This window comes from Rhodnius prolixus, unplaced genomic scaffold (assembly GCF_049639745.1).
Source record: "Rhodnius prolixus isolate KJV_2025 unplaced genomic scaffold, Rpr scaffold_7, whole genome shotgun sequence".
NCBI classification, from domain to species: domain Eukaryota; kingdom Metazoa; phylum Arthropoda; class Insecta; order Hemiptera; family Reduviidae; genus Rhodnius; species Rhodnius prolixus.
The window spans coordinates 26,964,835-26,986,339 of NW_027411582.1; the positions used below are offsets into that span (position 1 = coordinate 26,964,835).

Consider the following 21,505-nt stretch of genomic DNA (forward strand, 5'->3'; position numbering starts at 1 on the left):
ATTTTGCATCAACATTTGGACATGACAAAGCTATCCGCAAGATGGGTGCCGCGATTGCTCACGCTTGACCAAAAACGAAATCGTTTGAAGTGTTGCAAGGACGTTTTGCAGCTGTTCCAGAAGAATCCGCAGGACTTTAAGCGTCGTTTCGTCACTGTGGATGAAACATGGATACATCACTACACTCCTGAGACCAAAGAACAATCTAAACAATGGGTTACCAAGGGGGAATCTGCGCCCAAAAAAGGCGAAGACCGGAAAGATTATGGCGAGTGTCTTTTGGGATTCGCAAGGAATAATCCTCATCGACTATCTGGAAAAGTGTAAAACTATTATAGGTGCATATTATTCATCGTTATTGGACCGTTTGAAAACCGAGCTGCAAGAAAAATGCCCACGATTGGCCCACAAAAAAGTCCTTTTCCATCACGACAACGCACCAGCTCACACCTCAGCAGTTGTGGTCGCAAAATTAATGGAAATAGGGTTCCAACTCGTTTCACATCCCCCCCCTATTCACCAGACTTGGCTCCCTCGGACTACTATTTGTTCCACAATATGAAGAAATGGCTGGCGGGAAAAAGATTTTATTCAAACGAGGAGGTGATTGCAGAAACGAATGGCTATTTTTCAGACTTGGACAAATCCTATTATTCGGAAGGGATCAACAAACTAGAGCAGCGTTGGACAAAGTGTATAAGCCTAAAAGGAGACTGTTGAAAAATAAAAAAGGTTTACCCCAAAAAATTAAGTAGTTTTTATTTTTGCACGGACTTTTCAAACGACCCTCGTATGATTACAGGCCTATTCACGGGGCACGGTAGGTTCAAGAAGAATCTGCGCAAGGTGGGGGCTTATCAGCTCGGAGCCGTTGTGCAGATTGTGTCAGGAAGAGGAGGAGACGGCCTCTCACCTGTTGTTCGACTGCGTTGCAATCGAGCGTTTGCGCTATGAAACCTTTGGAACGCCGAGGCCGAAGGAGATAGTAGCGCAAAAAGGACTAGTAGAGAAAGTCCTCAACCTCTTTAGGAAGGGAGGGTTCGTTTACTAGAACTAAGAAGGGGCTGGCACAATAAGTCTTTTGTGGCTGCGGTGCCGTGGGGGAGATTCTTGGTTGTGTAAGCAAAGAACCAAAGAGACCCTGTGTTTGGGCAGAAATCAGATTACTCTCTGATTACAGGTCTATTCACGAGGCACGGTAGGTTCAAGAAGCATCTGCGCAAGGTGGGACTTATCAGCTCGGAGCCGTTGGTAGGTCCCGTCCCATCTATTTTCTAATCTAATCTAATCTTCTCACTATTTGCAAAGTTGTTTACGTAAATGCAATTAATGGACTATTAAATAGCATTAAAAACAAAATTACTTCAATTTATCACCTATAATTTTCTTTTTATTTATATCTCTCGCCACTTTGCTCTTCTTAATTCCAAATGTTTAGCGTAAGCTTACTATATCTCCAATGGTATGAATGGAATCAAGCAAAATTGTCGTTTGTAAAAATTTTGATCAGATTTGATTTTTATATGTTTATATAATTGTCGATTTCCTACCCTGCAGCTAAGAAAATAGAAATAAAATTAATGGTTTCAAAATTAGATTCTAAAAACTCAGTTATGTAAATTAAAAAGATAAAAAAGCAAACTGTTTTCAAGCCCAAAAAATTTAAAAATAAACAAAGAACCCAAATAAAGAACAAAAACCCAAAAAAAAAAACAAAAAATCTATGAGTATTTGCTGCTGATTTTTTTTTAATGATTTTTAAAAAAAAAAAAAAAATTATTACAGTAAATAGATTTACATAGTTTGTAGTAAAATGTGAGTTGTGTAAATTGTGTAATTTATATATAGAATGTAAATTTGGGAATTTGCTTGTGAATAAATTAATAAAGAAAAAGATTGATAAAGTAAGTGCATGCAACAAACGTACACTGGCTGGACTACGAAGCAACGAGATACCCACTTTGGCCATCTGGGCCTGTACCCCTTTGGCCTGTAACGCTTTCACAGCCGCTTCAGCGCATTCTCCGCTTTCAAAGTCAACGAACCCGTAACCTGAAACAATATTACCTACCAAATCAAAAAAAAAACAAAAACAAAGAAACAAAAAAAGAAACCTTCCCCTCTCAAAAGTTGATGTAATTAATTTATTTGATTAGGGAGATCTTTATTAATCATCAACCAATTAAAAAAAATAAATAAATCAATAAAATAAAAATTAATAAATAGTGTTTAATAAATAAAACTTAAATATTAATAAACAAGAAAAAAATGATCGAAATAATAATTACAAGTGCAGTAATTAGCCAAAATACTTGCTTTTATGTTAGAAGAGCAATCGATATTGTTACCTTATCTAAAATTAATTCAGAGTTTTGAAGAATGATGGAAGTTAGAAAGAGTAGAATGGATTCCAGTTTCTAGTGTCTGAAACTCTTGTGCTTTGGAGGAACAACGTTTAAAAAGCAAAAAAAAACCTCAAGGCTTACAGTATTCTTAAAAAAAAAGAAGAGTGTCAACTATCCACTAGGGTCTGGAGATTATAGGCAGTGATAGGAACATCCTGTTGAGTTAAAACTTAAAAAAAGGTTGACACTAGAAGGAGAAGGGGACCTACAAAGTCAAAAGGTGCAGAGAGAATACAAAAACTCTTAATAATAGAGAAAATCAAAAAGAAATTAATTGAAAATTGAAAAAAAAAAGATGAGAATCTATTGGCAAGAAATCATGTTGAGGCTTCATTTTATTGTAAATATTTTTTGGAGAACTGCAGTATCATAAAAGTGCATTACAATAAGATGGAAAAAAAAAAAAAAAAAAATGCCCTAAAACAAGTAAACTCAGTATAGAATGCAGACCATTTGTAATCAAGGAAATACCGTTAAAAGTATACAGTCATCAAGTAACATGAGCGCAACAACAGTCAATCATTTTACGAATAATATTTTGAACAATCTTATCCGTGTCAAAAGGTTATGATTTCTTCTAACACACAATAAAAATCAATTCTGTAAATTGGCTAATTCAATTAATTAAAAGATTAAAAATTAAATTTTATTAGCCTGAAAATCCATTAGTGTAAAATGTAAAAAAAATAAATAAATAAAGTGAAAAGTATTGTCATTTATAAATGACAAAATGCATTAGACATTAGCTTTAATTAACTTTTTAATGAATGACGTAGATTAGCCATTACTTTCTTTAATTAATATTTTATTACTACTTTCTCTTATTAAAATATGGAGAGGTTAAATATTACGCATGCGTCAGAGTTTCGAAACTCACAGCTTAAATAAGCATTGAAGGAACAAATACTAAAATATTACACTTCAAATGCAAGGGTAAAAGATAATCCTTTTGTTGATTAAATTGCTATATTTTGTAAGTAGAAAAGTTTAGCTATCAAATGGTATTGTGTAAATGATTTAGAAGGAGTAGTTTTAACAAAAAATAATCATCAATAACGATGGATGTTAGTCACCAACATCGTGATAGATCAGTTTGTAAAAGTTATTTGTAAGGTTACACAGAACAGGGATGTCAACAATTTCAATTAAATTTCTACTTATAATAATATAAAAGGAATTGTTTACTTATTCTTTTTAAACATAAAATCTTATTAATATTTAATTTAACCATCTATTCAATTCATAATGTTGCATTATTTAATTAGTAATGATAAATGTAAAAAAGAAAACTTACTCTTACAACAAAGCATTGGTATCAGTTGTGCTTAGTGTTGTTCCATGATTTAATAGAAAGACAACTATAAATTCATGTTGCGAGTGACGGTAAATAAAAACCTTACAGCCTCCTGAATATGTAGTTAAAAGTTGGGAATACCGAACAATATTAAATGTTGTTATCTGTTACTGCAAGACAGCTAGTGTAGGTTACATACTGTAGTGGAAGGTTATAACTCATGAGAAGGTAATTTCAGGTTAGTAAAAAACAAGTGTTGTAATTTTCTGTAAGAATGAAAATTTGTTACAAGGGTAAAATTTCTTTTTCTTAGTAATAAGAGAAAGTAATAATTAAAAATGAATTTAAATATTTAGAAAATTAAAGAATGCATTTTTTTAAATAATTAAAAAAATCGATTCAAAATAAAACAACTTTGAGAAAATAAAAGTTTTTAAATAATATTTTATGCTTACAACTATAAACTATTAAAACAACAACTTTATTTAACAGAAAAAAAAGTTTATCAAATATCTTACCTTCTCCTTAATACTTTTAGGTGTGGCCGAAGATAAAACGTTTAAAAAGATAGAGTAGAAGAGGTATTAACAGTGAATATAGCAATTTATTACAAACAACCGAAAAAATATGTCAGCGCAATGCATATATAATGTGCTGTGCTAAGATTGTCCAATATCTACTACTAGCTGAGCTGTTAAAAGAACTTCAACTGTTTGGCAACTTCATTTCCCCCCCCCCCCAAGTTAGCCTCCTCATCACTCATATATCTCCTTCTATAATGGATTGTTGTCTGGATAAAAAGTGAATGAATAATTTAGACCTATTTAATTGATAAGAAGGAATAAAAAAAGAAAAATAAAATTCATATGAATAGATAAAAGAAATAATGTTAGTGTGAACGACCTGACCCGCGACAGCGTTGCCAACCATACCAACAAGTATTCATTCTTATTGTCCCTATTAGTGGAAAAATTCACGCCTTTCAATCTAGCCACTATAGGGTTAGTGGAAAACTTATTTCTCTGAATACTAACATCAAAACACAAAAAACTAGTAAACACAAGTGAAGAATATGAAAAGTAGGATAAACAAGAAAAATGGCTATAAAATGAAAAATATTTCTTAGGAATTTAAGCAAAAGTAAAAATTCCACAAAAATTTTACCTTTACACTTATTCGTATTTTTATCAAGTATCGCCTTTGTTGATATAATAGCTCCGAATCTGCAACAAAGGAAAACAAAAAGACAAAAATTATTCACATTGTTTTGATGTAAACAAGGGCAACTGTAATTCTGTTTAACTTTGTGTAAAGGATATCACCCTTTGTTATTGACTTAATTAATTAGTGATTCCACGAAGTTAAGAAACAACTGAATTCAGTTTAAATTTAATAAAGTATATTGCCCTATAATATTAACTTGTAGTTCCACAAAGTTAAATAAATAAGCGATTAGAGTTTAAATTTGAGGAAGAATATAATAAGAAAAATTTCAAAGAACTAACAAAAAATCGATTTATTGAAGTTATAAGTCCTGATTTTGATCGATAAATTGTAATCAGATCCCACGATGAGATCTAATTAGAGTATCTCCTTAGCAAAAACTTACGGCTTTAAAATTTAAGTAAAAGGGTTGATTAATCGATAAAAGGCACACAAATCAGCAAGTACTGATGCAGTATACACAAAACAGTACTGTACACATATTACAGCGAACTGACATACATACAGACTGACCCACCCATCCCCTCCCCCAAAAGTGCCCTTAATCGAAGAATTAGAGAAAAATGTTTCAGATAAAAGTTGTAGAACTATTTGTGAGCTATAATTATACCAAGTTAAAAGAAAATCGAAAAAGCGGTTTCTCCAAAAAACGTTAAAAAAGTGAAAAATGTATTCAGTAAAGTGGTACTTCCGGTGGACCTATATTGACCAAAAATTTATGGTAACTTCTGGTGGTGGCACCTGAATGAAATATCAAATTTGAACTTTCTGCGATTTTCCGTTCGTGAGATATAGTGGAAAAACTCATTACAGAGTTCTAAATTCAGCACAAACCTATGCCGCCATCAAGGACCGTTGGGTTAGAGAACAGCAATTTAGCTAAGAATCACTGGTTCTGTAACCCAACCAGCCTTAGTGCCGGATTTTTTTTAATATAATTTCTCTCATTTCTCTTTATTAAGCCGAATGCGATCGGTTTCTGTCGGCTATTTTCGGCTAATTTACTGATTATTAACTTTATTTAATATTTTATCATCTATTGTGCACACTCACACGACTTTCTCTCTAACAAGCCGAATGCGATCGGTTTCTTTCGGCAATTACCGGCTCAATTGAATTATTAACTTATTTAATTTCTAATTTAATATTTAACATCTAAGATGCACACTGACATGACTTTTTTTTTACTAATTCGGACATTGTTAGGTTCTCGTGTCAAATAGTATTTTTACGAAATAGTAGTTGGCTTATATTACGCAATACATTTTAACAGAACTATTTTAAAAAAAATCAATGGGCACTCACACTAAACTGAACTTTACTGGACAAATATTATACACATGAAAATTGCCAGCATAAGGGTCTGTGACAACTAATAAATTTTAAACCATATTAATCAAAACTTATTGTATTAAAATTACTTTATCAATGAAATGATGGATATTGATGATTTGTGTACTTTTTAGCGTTTTATCAACCCTTATACTTAACTTTTTAAACTGCGTTTTTCTTAAGGAGAGTTTTGTTCCTTTTGGATATAGATTTTTTTTTTTTGTTCATTGGTTGGAACAAATTAATATATTTAGTTTTTACCGTTTTTCTCGAAATCTGGTAAGATATTGGTTGTTGCAAAAAATTACAGTTTTAAAGGAGGATTTGCACTATATTTTAAAGAAAATTTTGGAATTTTAACTTTTATAATAAAAGAGAAAAAAATTGTCAAAGTTCGAGTGTTTTTTATGACGTACTGCTTTTTCTGGTGCAGTTTTTTTGCACCTTTACAACTGTCCTACCAGTTTTAATTTCAGTTTCAGACTTCTACGTCTGATTTCGTCAATGTCCATAGTATACATAGCATTACATACATAAAAAAAGTGTTCCTGGCCAATGAAATGGATTGCTTAGCACCTAACTAATAAAAAATCGTTCACCTTGTTGCCAACATATGACTTGATCTTGGATATGGGATACAGTGAACTGTCTCCACGGAGATTAATTCTGAGATTGAAATCCCTGTTATTGATTTTTGAGCTGTTGTTTTCACTCTACACATCTTATAAAAACCATTCCTTTTGGATCTTTTAAAAATTAAATCAAAAACTCAATACAGACAAATTTGACATTATCTCAATATTTATTCTTTCTAAGAAGCAGATAAAATAAAAAAGAAACGCAGTTTAAAAGTAAGAAGAATATTTCATGGGATGTAAATCAATTTTCAAATGGGGCAAACACTAGTTATAAAAATGAATGAATTCGTGGTACTCGCGACCAGTAGCTGGCTGACCTTAAGGTCACAATAATACTATATAATTGTGCTTTTAAATAATTTATTTAATTAATCTTTAACAAAAACTTACAGTTTAAAAAGTTAAGTATAAGGGTTGATTAAACGCCAAAAGGTACACAAATCAGCAAGTACCCAACATTTCATTAATACTTCATTAATATTTAAGTAATTCTACTGCATTAATTTTCATTAATATTTTTTTGAATTTATTAGATGTTTCACAGACCCTTATGCTGGCCATTTTAATCTACAAAATATTTGTTCAAGTAGAACACCATTTAACTTAGATTGACTGTAATATCTAATCAACAAACTATTAATCACAGGTTAAAAAGAAAAACTTTATTGAAAATATAAAAAAAAAATATGAGGCTAGAAAATTCAAAAACTTTTTGTAACGAGAGAACACTGTCCGGAGGCCGGCAGTGCACTGAAAAAAGCTCCGGGCGCCAATAACCTTAGATGTTGAAGCGACTTAAATCATAAAAAAAAGAAAAAGAAAATGAATGAACTGGCCAGCATAAGGGTCTGTGACATCTAATAAATTCAAAAAAATATTAATGAAAATTAATGCAGTAGAATTACTTAAATATTAATGAAGTATTAATGAAATGTTGGGTACTTGCTGATTTGTGTACCTTTTGGCGTTTAATCAACCCTTATACTTAACTTTTTAAACTGTAAGTTTTTGTTAAAGAGATTTTTGTACCTTTTGGATAGATTTTCCTTTTGTATGTTTTGCAAAGTTACATATCTGCTTTACAGATTTTTTTAAAATTGGGAATAATAAATTTTAATTTTATCATTATAACCTGAAAAGGTGTTGAGTCGGAGTTACTACCACTGGTGAGATCTTTTTAAAGAATGATTATAGTTGCGGTCCCCCAAACCATCCTCAATAACAATTTTTTTGAGAAAGCGTTTTGAATAAAATAAGAAGGTAATTTGTACGTAAATAGCAAAATTAAACTGCGATTTCAGTACTTCCCTTTAAGAGGAGTAAGAAAAATAAACTGCGATTACAGTACTTCTCCCTAAAAGGCGAAGAGGCAAAGATTTTGAATCGAACGACAATTCATTGATGTAAATCGGTTCACTCATTGATAATTTTAACGATTGCAGTACTTCCTCTTAGTAGGTGCAAGAGCATGATAGCACTTCACAGCCACGTAGAGGAGCTTTAACCACTTCTTCTTGCTAAATTTTATCAAAATGGGACTAAGCGTTATAGAAATATTGGTAAACATAGTTTTAGAAAGGGTCTAACTTGGGTTTTTAGAAAGGGTCTAACTTGGGTGGGGCAAACTCCCCTCCTTATGAGGCACAGCGTCGAGACTTTAAAAGTGCAAATCTGTACAAAATTTCGATTCGAATGACACTTCATTCATGAAAATCGGTTCACGTTTCGATAATTTGAAACGATTGCTATACTTCCCCTTAACAAGTGTAAGAGCAGATCGTCGCTTTAATGTAGTTAGGGGAGCCCTAACCCTGTCATCCTACCAAATTTTACCAATATCGGGCTAAGATTTACAGAGTAATTAATGATAATAATTTTAGAGGGGGGCCTTACATAAAGGGGGCTAACTCCTCTCCCTTTCCATGTACAGCGTCGAGACCCCCAAAAGGCACATCTACATAACATTCCGACTCGAATGATACCTCATTCATTAAAATCGGTTGACGCGTTTAGGCGCTACGTTGTTTACAAAAAAGGTAACAACAACAACAACAAGAAGAAGAAGAAGAAGAAGAACAAGAACAAGAACAAGAACAATTTTTGAAAATGCCGTTTTTGCAAATTTTCGGCAACTTTTTTCTCAAAATCTATCAGATCTAGGTTGTTGCAAAAAAATTACAGTCATAAAGGAGAATTTGCTCTTTATTATAAAGAAAATTTGGGAATTTTATCTTTTATAGAAAAATAGAAAAAAATTGTCAAAGTTGGGTGTTTTTTAACGTTACGCTTTTTCGTGCAGTTTTTGATGGTCAACCCTTATACAACTGTCCTACCGGACAGTTTTAATTAAGAAAGCCCTTAGCACTTACTTCCCAATAAATTCCAAATAAAGTAGTAAATAATTACTAAATTCATTTTCTTGTTATTGTTAACTCATTTAAAAATACAATTTTCTGCAAAATCATTACCTAAATAACCTACTCAAAATATAACATTTTAACCTCTTTCTATTTTTAATTTACTTTTATCCTTGAGTTATTACATAATTTTATAATAAATATTCTCTTTCGTATCGATCTATAAATTCTAAAAAGTTAAAATTCTAATAATAAAATAAAGTAATTTTTAAATATGACGATAATAATGTGTGAATCATTTGTTAACATAATAAAACAAAATTAGCGTTGATAAAACCAAAATATATTTAGTATTTTTTATCTTTCATTAGTAATATTTATTTAAGTGGGGGAATAATGGAGTGATGAATCACTTTTTTGTAAAAAAATAATTTAGTAAATTTAAATTAAATTTGAGAATTTAATTCCTTTCGTTTCAGTTTTTTATGACGTACTGCATGCACAGTTTTACCAACTGTAAAATGTTCGTAAAAGAATAGAATTAAATGTGGCTAAACTGCTTGGAATAATTTTTTTTTTTGGGAATCGATTAGTCATATAAAACGCTATCGTTTTTTTGTGTACTGAAATTATTTGGATGAAAAATTATTTTAATGAAGGTTTAGGGGGGATTTCATTTTTTTATAATGAACTGGAGGCATCTTTCAGCTACAAGGATCTACCCGTGCTAGATAGACTTGGTGATAAATAAAATGGATTTCTAGCAAATTGTGGATTTTCAGAGTAATGATCCATGGCCGGCTTTGCAAAGTTGCCAAAAAAAAAAATGCAGGAACCCTATAAAATGCTTTCTCTGCACATCGCTTGGCAACTTGTGGCATCTACTAAGGGAGTTCCAGAATAAAGAAAAACCTTAGGCGAACATTGTGTAGAGCAGAGGTCGCCAAAGTGGTCTATTTAACAAAAGTAGGGGGTCGATCTGTGCCAGGGGGTAGAAAGAAAAACAATTTCGAACCCAATATAGCGGAACCTTGCAAAGAAACACCCAGGGCACACCCATCTCATTAATTAAGTAGCAATACTGTAGTTACTTTATTTATAATTACTTATTATTTAATAAATATTAAGGTATTTAAATTTCAACATTAAGATATTTTTCATAAAACTATTTGTTACACAATCTAAAATTACTTAATTTTTTTTTTTTTTTACTTTATTTGTCATATTTACACCTACAACAAATGTTGCATCAAGTAAATTTGATGAAACTGGTTAAATTCATATGAAAGTCATGTTAGAGCAACTACCCATTGGTGGAACTCTTTCTCGGTGCATATTACACTCACATCAGTAGGTCCCTAGGCCACTTCCGCTTCAAGCGACGAGGAGGATTGTCTTGGAAGGTGTGGAGAGGAGAGCTGTTGGACAAGAGGATTAGAATAGAGAGCTAGGAGGCTGTGAAATTTGCAGTAGCGAGACTTTGTTAGGTCAATGACGAAAGGGATGTGAAGGTCAGTGTGAATGGTAAGGTTAGAAATGTAGTATGGAGCATTCAGGATTTTAGACTGCAGTATCTGTAGGTAGTTCGGAGTTTGAGGGTTTGGTTGAGCCCCACACTTCTGCTCCGGTATGTCCATATCGGTCTTAACAGTGTCTTGTAAATTGTCAGTTTGTGATTCAAGTCGAGTTTGGATCTGCGGTCAAGTAGTCTAGTAGCGTCTGTTCACGTCTTGTCGTTTCAGTCGAGTATGTGGGTTTCACGTGAGTCTCTTGTCAATGTACAATCCTAAGTATCGTACTACGTCATAATAAATGTTTAAAATCATAAAATAAATATAAAAACACAGTACCTAATAGTTTTATTTTAATTAACTGAAAATTACTTTTATAGAGGGTCGATGGAGATTTCGAAAAATTATCTAGGGGGGGCCCATGATCAATAAAAGTTTGGCGACCCCTGGTCTAGAGACTGCTAGCTGTCCAAGCTGAGAGATAGTGCGGCAGTAGCATGGTTGCCATTGGACATGACCGACTTCCTGGACAAGAATATAGTGGATTCTCTCACTTCCGGTGTCCCCAACTGACCGAATGGATCACACGTAAGAGTATGGGGCCAACGCTGCATCTTTATTTCAGTCCAAAGCGCCCTTTACTGCGAGTCATCGAATGACGTGGACGTAATAAATAAATTAAATGCCACGAGCAATAATAATAAGTCAAAGAACATTCACAACCGACTTTTTGATTTCCTAATCTCAATCTCTGTATTTTTTAGCTGCCAATAAAATAAAATAAAACTGAACTTTTAAACTGTGAAATCAAGTAATATTATTTTTTAAAATAGCAGAAACATGTTTTATCAACAGAAGAGATAAAGTTATGGAGAAGCTGTGTGAAGATAATAAGAACATTAACTGTCATCGTCATGACAACTAGTAGCAGATGGATGTTCGTAGAAATATTAGAATTTTTTTTTAAAGATAAAAATAGTTTTTTCTATTCAAGGACACCAATTTATAAAATTTATGTAATTTACAATAAAATCATTTATGATTGGTTATAAATAAACTAATTTGATTCTATTACTTTTGAATTTTAAATTAAATTTCTTTTTAATTCTATTACTTTAATTAATCATGCCTTCCAAATATCGTTCTTCATTAATGCTTTAACTTAGCAGCAAGTAAATAAATGGTAATACAGTGGGTGTGGATTTATTTTCAATAATCGATAATAAAATCGCAATTTAGGCAAAAGAAATCAACAAAAATCAAAAATTTTGGTGCCAATACTTTGTTCCCCCTCACAAACAACAAACTAAAACAAAAATTTGTAACTATTTCATCCATCGATCTAGTCTTATATCCCCACATAACCACCACTGCCTTTATGATAGTGTTTATACTTCTCTTTATGGCATCCTTTTTATTTTTTACTGCAAAGAGGTTATAAAACCAAATCTACTGAGACCTTTCACGATTTTAATTATGAATCTTTAAAGTGCTGTTTTTTTTTTGTTTTTTTTAATTTGTTGAAAAGAGGGTAAAGTCTCTGTCTGTCTCATCAAATTGGGCAATAATGCCCCCCCCCTTTGTGGTCGCTGGAGGCTCACAGGAGGAGGCGATGGCTAATTTGTGTTTTTTCTGATATTTTAAACTAAAAATCAAAAAACTGCCTACTACATTAACATCGATTATTTGGTTGTTTCATTTATTTTGGGCTACAAAAAGCCAATCCCCGCAAATGTACCCTTGGATTGTGGTCGGATTGTTCAACGATTTTTTTTGGATAGCATTTCCTATCGTCGTATTTTGTGTGAACGTGGATTTATTGCTGTGGCAACACTGTTAACTATAAAGGGAAATCGTTTGAATCCCTTCACATTAGATTAGTTTTAAAATTTAAATTGAAATGTTTTGATTTAATTTGAATAAACGTTTTTTCTAAATATTATTTATAAAGTTGCATTTCATTGCTCTCATTAGAACAGTCTCATTTAAAATTGTAAGTTCGAACTCAGAAACAGGATAAGACTCATATGGCACGCTATAATTAAATTAAAGTAATGATTGCGATTGTGACTTTTTTTAAGATGTGGTAAATTAGCAAAATTTTAGGGGGCGCTAGAAAAATGATTGATTCTCAAAATGGGAGGCAGTAGAGGAAGTCAAGTTTCGAGAATCTCTGCTACAATGCGCTCTCAGAGGAAGTGACAGAAATTATATTTGGAATAATGGGCCACAATAATAAAATTGTAAATTCTATTTCCGGCAAACTTCATTACCAGTCGTGACTTTTCCTAAAATTATAAGCATCTTCTTCCGGATTAAAGTGATTTTTATTCGCTTACATTTTAAATCTTACTTAACTTAAAGATTATAGACATCTATTATTCCCAAAATTATTAGAACTAACGGACTTTTTCATTTCCTCCTGCGTTCTAAAAAAAAAGTACTTTTTTTTATTAAGCATATTACGTCACTTCCGCCGTCTCAATGAAAGGAAGAAGAAATCTAGTTATAAAGTTAATTTCCTGTCTTTGACAGCTGCAAAATTATTAAGCCAAATTTGAACCAATTGCTTTTCTGTAACTGTATAAAATTGAATGTCTACTGAACATTAAATGAATAGAAAATATATTTAAACGTCCTTAATTTCTTTCAGTTTAAGCTCTAGACATTTTTATTTAGAAAAACTATTCTTTAACCAATTTATTTGCAAAGTTCTGTAATTGGTTATATTATAAGTTCAAAAAGTAAGTGTAGGAAACTTACGAAGGAACAGTAACTACTATTAAATAGTGATTAGTAGGGAACGGATTCGTATGTATTTACATATTTTTTTCTAGGCAATTTACAGACGTTTTTCAACTAGAAGTATTCATACTGACACTTTTTAAGCCGTTTGAGTCTACTTTTATTTCACATATTTCCACATATTTGGATGTTATCACATATTTATACACTCGGTACCACAGTTTCAGGTGTGAGGTTAATTAAAGCTGGTGTTCCCCAAGGCTCAGTCCTGGGGCCTACACTTTTCAACATTTTTATTAATGACGTCACCAAGCTGAAACTCAAATCCAGTTGCTCCCTGTTTGCTGATGATACTGCCATCTTTATTTCTTCCTTCAGAGTTGACACAATAGCCAAACAATTATCGATAGCCCTTGAAAAATGTTTCAAATACTTTGCAAAATGGAAAATAAGGCCAAACCATGCCAAGACACAAATTATTTTGTTTACACGCCGCAGACCGGCTGTGAATAGATTTGTCCAAATTAACGGCGACTCCCTTTCGTGGAGCAAGGAAGTTAAATATCTCGGGTTGGTGTTACGACTCCAAATTAACTTTCACCAAACACATATACTCAGTGTGCGATAAAGCGGTAGGAATTATGTGCAGTCTCTTTCCTCTTTTGAACCGCAACTCTAACTTAGATTTTCTTAATAAAAAACTTATCTACTATCTCTATATCCGCTCTGTACTACTATATGCAGCCCCTGTGTGGTCCAATACTTGTTGCACCAATTACGGGAAGTTACAAAGAGTCCAAAACAAATGCTTAAGGTTAGTTGGGTCATATCCCCGGTGGACACCCATAGATTACATGCATGCAGCACTTGATGTTGCCAGCGTGTCCACATTTATCTACAACGCTACGGAAAACTTTGTAACTTCCTGTACACATAGTCCCTACCCGCATATAAAAAGTATTATGGACTATAACTTAAGTTCTCTTAATTATAGAAAATACAAACACAAAAGGCTAAAGCATATCTTGCTTTAATTAATCTTATGTAGTAAGGTTTTTTTTAAATTTTTTGCCTTAGCATTAAGTTGGACTTGTACCCAATGTAAATGTTGGTATGTTGTGGAGAGGATATAGGCATGCAGCCTGAAACCTCCTTTTATATATATTTGTATAAAAAAAAAATTTTAAATTGTAAATAAACTTTTCAAATTCAAATTCAAAACATATTTATACATATTTGATTAAAATAAATAAATATTTCTACATATTTAAACAAAATATGTACATATTTTTTCATATTGGGCATATTTTCATAATTGGGAGGTGGTTGACAGGAACTGTGAACCACAGACTGTAGGGCTGTGAATCACAGTGGGTACAATGTTTATTGTAATTTACACAGAATGCTGCTAAACAGTGACGGGCACTTGTTAGTTCTTTGAAGTTGTCTGACGTTGTCTGTTCTTTCAGCTCGTTCGTTGAAGTGTCCAATTCATTTCGTTCGGTCACTTAGTGTATTATTTTTTGGGTGAAATGCCACGAACATCGGCCTCAAACAAACAACTGGTTGCTAAATATCTTCGCGAGTTTCCAGCAGAACTTTTTCGAAGTGATGGAGACATTTTGTACTGCACAGCTTGTGACAAGCGCGTTTCTTGCTCTCAACGTTCCCAAGTCACCCAACATATTGCCACCGGATCGCACATAGAGAATAAAAACAGAAAGAAAGAGAGGACGTCCTATCAAGCCTTCCTTACATCTCCATCATCAAGTAAGTCTACTCTGAGTACAGATCTGTGACGGGCTTTGGTTAGAGCAGATATCCCTTTCCATAAACTTAAAAATCCTCATTTCAAAGGATTCTTAGAGACCTATATTGGGAAAAAAATGCCTGACGAGAGCGCTCTGAGGAAAAACTACCTGGAAGATGTCTATAAAGATACACTAACCAAAATTCGTGAACATATCAAAGATGGACCGATTTGGGTGTCAATTGATGAAACCACTGACGTTGAGGGCAGGTATATTGCCAATGCAGTTATTGGAAAACTTGACAGTGATGCTGATGTGGATTCAAAGCCATTCCTTTTGAACTGTGAGGTTCTCGAAAAATGCAATCATTCCACCATTTCACGATTTTCATAAAAAAAAATGTCCATTTTACTTAAATATTCCAGAAAATATTTTAAGAAAATCACATATTTTCCACATAATTGACGAAAATAAATGCATATTTTAATTAAATATTTGGCATTTTTAAATACATAAAAATCCGTTCCTTAGTGATTAGACAGGGAATACTACCTTAATCGTCCAAAGATACCCTCCAAGGAACGGACTTTATTAGAATATGCATGCCAATGACCGAACTGAATAAGCAAGAAAAACAAAGGCCAAAGACCTCTATACTCTGTCAGCTAGAGATAATGATGTCTCACCACAAATATATATTGTTCTTGAAGATTCCAAACGATGGGCAACATGGGGGCCAACAAAAATACACTACCTATTTGAAACATGGAATTCTTTTTCATACAAGAAGGATTTTATCGGCAAATCTGTGACTGTTTATTCATAAGTCATTTTAATTTTAGAATTATTAAAAAATTTTTAAAAAAAAAGCGTTAAAAGTTCAATTGATTTTGTATTAACATGGAGGTTAAACTGTTCGAAACTATCATCCCCACTTAAACACACCCTTACAGTATTGCCACTACAATGTCAAAAATAAATTTAAATTTCCCTACATTAGTACATAATGTTTATACAAAAATTACTAAAAAGCCTGGAAGATGCATTTGAGAAAATAGTATACTGCCTTTTCATACGGAAAATACTTTACACTTGAGTTAAATATTATATTTTTTCTGCAACCATTAGGGTTAATAACTAAAAAAAAAAACTAAACAGGAATCACTAGAATCCATTTTAAATTTCTGTAAGGTAGCACTATAACCTTTTTAACTGTTATAATTAAAAATATCTAATTATTTATTAAAATATTATTTGTATTTCTATATTCCTTTCAATTTTTATTTTATTTTTTTAATATTCGTTTTTTAATTATTTAGTTACATTTAATAAGCTTACTAAAGTTTTACAGAAAATATTTAATAACAAAACTTCTTATATCAAGGAAGCACAATAAAGTTTTTTCACTCACTAGCGAGGAAAGAGACACTAATGGGAATTTTCCCCCACTATTGAGGGCATTACACAGCTGATTTTAATTGAGTAATGAGAACATTCCTACATGGTTGCAGAAAAAATTATTTCGCTTCGCTCGCTCGTGCGTGCAAACCCTGCCTCGCGTGAGGAAAAGTACTACTTTCCACACTTGTTAAATAAATAACTATTTTTTAAACTTCAGCAAGCAGTATTACCAATGTAACACAACAGAACCTTAAATTCCCATCAGTTAATTAAAAAAATAAAAATTATATCCTTAAATACCACGGATTAAAAGGAATCAAAAGATGACAAAGTTGGGTATTATATAATATCAAACAAAATAAAGAGGATTTAATGGGAAAATTCCAGTTCTAAGAAAACAAAATATAACCAACAAGATGGTATTATGCCCAAACGTTAACAATGGCAACAACAATAACAAGAAGAATCTTCAAAGCTACGTGACTTTAACAAAGAGAACTCTCGTAACAAAAATAATACCTTTTATAAGAAATGTCAAAAAAGTAAGAAATCCAAACAAAAGGCATTGAATAAATATTCTGTGAATTAATTCCAGTTAATATTTATTTAAGAAACATTTATAAATTAATGCTAATGTTTATCAATAACAAATAATAAGAAATCTAATTTGTTTGCAGAATTTCTGGAAAGTTTTTATTATAGTTTACATATAAACTATAATAGGCATCACAATGAAAACTATTTCATAGAAATTAAGCTATTCTACACAAGTCAATAATTGTTTGTTCTGGTTTAATAGTATTAATAAACTGTTTGAAGGTGATTGGCCGGATATTAGGTTAATGAATAACAAAAAATGTCTATATAATACAGAATTTTGTCTATATTAGGAAAGTCTGATAATCAGATAAACAATCTTAATATTTATCACCCTTTATTAAAGGGTGAACCATTAAATGTGATTTATTAATTTTTATTAATAAATTTATATTAATTTATTAATTAAATTGAAATTTATTTAATGCACTACTGGTCTTCAGGCAGTATTCTCTCGAAATTGATAGCGCTGTCTAACGCCCATACAGTTCGTGATAAGAACGAGCTATAGCTCAGCTTCAAAACTGGGAGGATATGACGAGATAAAACCAGCCAGCGATGGGGTACTCTCTCTAAGTTGAAGGAATTGGATTGGAAAGCGAGGAGATCGTTGGGCCGTTTTAAAACCAGTGGAGAATTATCAGCATGGGAATGTATAGGGGATAATGATTAGGCGAGAAGGATTGAGGGTGGAAATTTAGGAATAGGATATGGATTAATTCATTAAAAAAAAAAAAAAAAAAAGGATTTCGGTGTCACAGGATACGACTCCGAGGACATAGTAAGGTGCCTTTAAAATTCTGCTATGGACTTTGGAATGTTAGCAAGGTTTTGGTAGAGCCCCAAAAATTCTGCTCCTGAAGTCCATATTAGTCTAAATATAGTTTTGTAATGTCAAGAGTTTATGGTGTATTGTCTGGGTGGATTTAAATCCAAAGAGTCTCAGTTAAATCCCTGGCTTTCAAGTTTTGTGTGATGGCTCCACGTTCTAAATAGAAAATACTTCATTATTATTAATCCAAAAAGTTACCAAATAATGCACAGAACCCAGTTATGTTTAAAATTGTATTTAATACTAGATTTGTAAAAATGAATTAAATTTATGATACATCAACTGCTTGTATGATTAATGTAAAAATGAAAATCACAGGGAATTTTGAGGTGCAATCATAAAATTGATAAGAGAAATTTCTTCCTTCCCACCAACGTTTCAGTAAATTAAATACCTTCTTCAGGATCTATATAAAGGAATAATACAGTTTGTATTTACATTAATCAACGGTCAAAAAACCTAAACTATCATTCGTAAAAAATAAAAAGTCACTAATGAAGCAATAAATAGCAATAATCCACAAAAATAGAGCATTTTGTTATATCAAAATTTTAATCACTTGTAGTTGAAATTGGCATAATAAATAATGGACCCATTATTTAGCGATTGCAGAAATATATATATCCGGTTTCACGATAAAGGAAATCCAGTTTATATTAACCACTTCCTTTGTCCTATTTTATTCGCGACAAAAAACAATTATTCATATGATTAAGTATTTTAAGGAATTAAATTTAAAAATAAACCTAAATATAATAAATAATAACTCGCTTTATTTACTTTTAAAATAAAACGAAGTGAAGCTCTCAATTTATCAAAGTTGATACCTCGGAAATGCAATAATGTTGGCGTCATCATGCTATTAGGAAAACTCATCAATGAGGTACAACGTTTCCCAAAGTGTGGGTCGCAGAATAATTCAGCTGGGTCGTGGCAAAAATTGTAAAAACACCAAAAAAATCTATAACATTTTGCTTTAAATTTAATATTTTTCGAAACTTTTTCAAGTACTGTAGTTGGCAACCCTTTACCACCGTTTCCTATCGGACCGTTTAAATTCGGATGCTCTGATTGGCTGATTTCGATTCAGTCATTCAGTGCCTTCTGTCGATACTGAAAAAGAAAGAAATGCTTAATCTTAGTGAACAAGAAGTTGATAATTTAATTGAAATTTCATGCAACACCGATATTAAAAAAGTGTTTGAAACTGTAGCACTAATTACGAGGGTCGTTTGAAAAGTCCGTGCAAAAATAAAAACTACTTAATTTTTTGGGGTAAACCTTTTTTATTTTTCAACATAGTCTCCTTTTAGGCTTATACACTTCGTCCAACGCTGCTCTAGTTTGTTCATCCCTTCCGAATAATAGGATTTGTCCAAGTCTGAAAAATAGCCATTCGTTTCTGCGCAATCACCTCCTCGTTTGAATAAAATCTTTTTCCCGCCAGCCATTTCTTCATATTGGGGAACAAATAGTAGTCCGAGGAAGCCAAGTCTGGGGAATAGGGGGGATGTGAAACGAGTTGGAACCCTATTTCCATTAATTTTGCGACCACAACTGCTGAGGTGTGAGCTGGTGCGTTGTCGTGATGGAAAAGGGACTTTTTTGTGGGCCAATCGTGGGCGTTTTTCTTGCAGCTAGATTTTCAAACGGTCCAATAACGATGAATAATATGCACCTGTAATAGTTTTACCCTTTTCCAGATAGTCGATGAGGATTATTCCTTGCGAATCCCAAAAGACAGTCGCAATAATCATTCCGGCCGAAGGAACGGTCTTCGCCTTTTTTGGCGCAGATTCCCCCCTTTGGTAACCCATTGTTTAGATTGTTCTTTGGTCTCAGGAGTGTAGTGATGTATCCATGTTTCATCCACAGTGACGAAACGACGCTTAAAGTCATGCGGATTCTTCTGGAACAGCTGCAAACCGTCCTTGCAACACTTCACACGATTTCGTTTTTGGTCAAGCGTGAGAAAATCACTCGACTTCCTCGATTCAAACGAATGCCAAACACAAAGAAATAGACCGATCTGGCTGAAACTTGGTGTGTGTTCTTCCAAGAGATGCTACTAACTAAACATAACCTCGATACGCGCCAGTAGTGCTATCTCTCTGACTTTGCACGGACTTTTCAAACGACCCTCGTAATTTTTGGTTGCGCTGTCAAAAGGAATATCCAAGCGTAAGCGAAAAAGCGATACAATTTTTAATGCCTTTTGTCACCACTTATACGTGTGAAACTGCGTTCTCAGCCTTGGTGCACTTAAAAAATAAGTATCGGAACAGATTGGATGTCGAACCTAATTTGAGAATAAAATTAACATCATTAAGTCCTAATTTGAAATTACTATGTGATGAAAAACAACATCATCCTTCGCACCTTCCAGGTCAAAATATGTAAAACCAAATTTACTTTAAGTTTTAAATGAAGATAATGGATTGTCTTTAATTACTTATGTTTTTGTTATATAATTATTTTGCAATTTTTGTGTATGAAATAAACAAACAAATAACTTGAATTTTGATTTTTATTAAAAAATAAAATTTGTTTTGTAAATAAATGTTTTTTTTTTTTCTGAGGTGGGTCGCGAAAAAATTTAAAATCTCGTAACGGGCCGCGGTCAAAAAAGTTTGGGAAACGCTGATGTAGTAGGTATATTTATGATTGGATAAAATTGAGATCCTTTATTTTCTCTATTAATGGAGGTTGCGAGTATATTTTCAACAAGAAATATAATGTTGGTATGAGTGTTTTTGATACACCTAACAGCAGAAAGGGACAGCCAATCAAAAACTCATTAAAAAAAACAAAAAAAAAAACGGATTATTTATTACTTAGACGACATTTATAAATATAAAATCAAAGGTTTCTGATTACCGATAACATAATTCCATTATTTACGAATCAATAAAAAATTCAACAAATAAATAAAAGTTAAAAAACAAACATAAAAGAACTCTACTTAAAAACAAAACAAAAAAGAACACAAATTGGCCAAACTGTAAAGAGAAAGTTTTTCTTCCTTTATACAACCAAAAAAAAAAGATAAAGGAGAAAAAAGAAGTAGAAAATCAGGTTATCTATATACAGCCGGAAAGGAACAATTTACCAAGTCTGTAACAAAACTTTACCGGAAATAGAACTTCCTATTAGCACCTAAAAACTTACTACATAAGGAGGAAAGATTTTTTCTGTTTCTTTTTATAACCAATTGTAGGTGATTCTATTCTGTTTTTGAAAAAAAATATGGACGATATAAACATTACTATTTCAGGGGGGGCGGGGAGAACCAACAATAAACAAAACAGCTTTCAACCAATAACCAGCTTGATTTGGTTATTTACATTTGTTGCCTTCTCAATATGTCTTGTAATTCAATTAAAAGGTACAGTCAGGTACAAAAATTTTTTTAGAAAAT

At 32.4% G+C, this 21,505-nt stretch overlaps 1 protein-coding gene across 29 annotated transcripts in view; it reads right to left on the bottom strand.

Moving 5' to 3' along the window:
* shep (RNA binding motif single stranded interacting protein alan shepard) overlaps window positions 1-21,505 on the bottom strand; it is a 392,464-nt gene that overhangs the window by 57,002 nt on the left and 313,957 nt on the right. For 25 of the 29 annotated variants that reach the window (XM_074114614.1, XM_074114612.1, XM_074114622.1 and 22 more), the window contains 2 exons: window positions 4,864-4,922; window positions 1,928-2,052 (listed from right to left, as the gene is read on the bottom strand). In XM_074114614.1, coding sequence (XP_073970715.1) covers window positions 1,928-2,052; window positions 4,864-4,922 — 184 coding nt within the window. The remainder of the gene's footprint in view (window positions 1-1,927; window positions 2,053-4,863; window positions 4,923-21,505) is intronic. The other 4 variants (XM_074114613.1, XM_074114629.1, XM_074114633.1 and 1 more) reach the window with 1 other exon arrangement.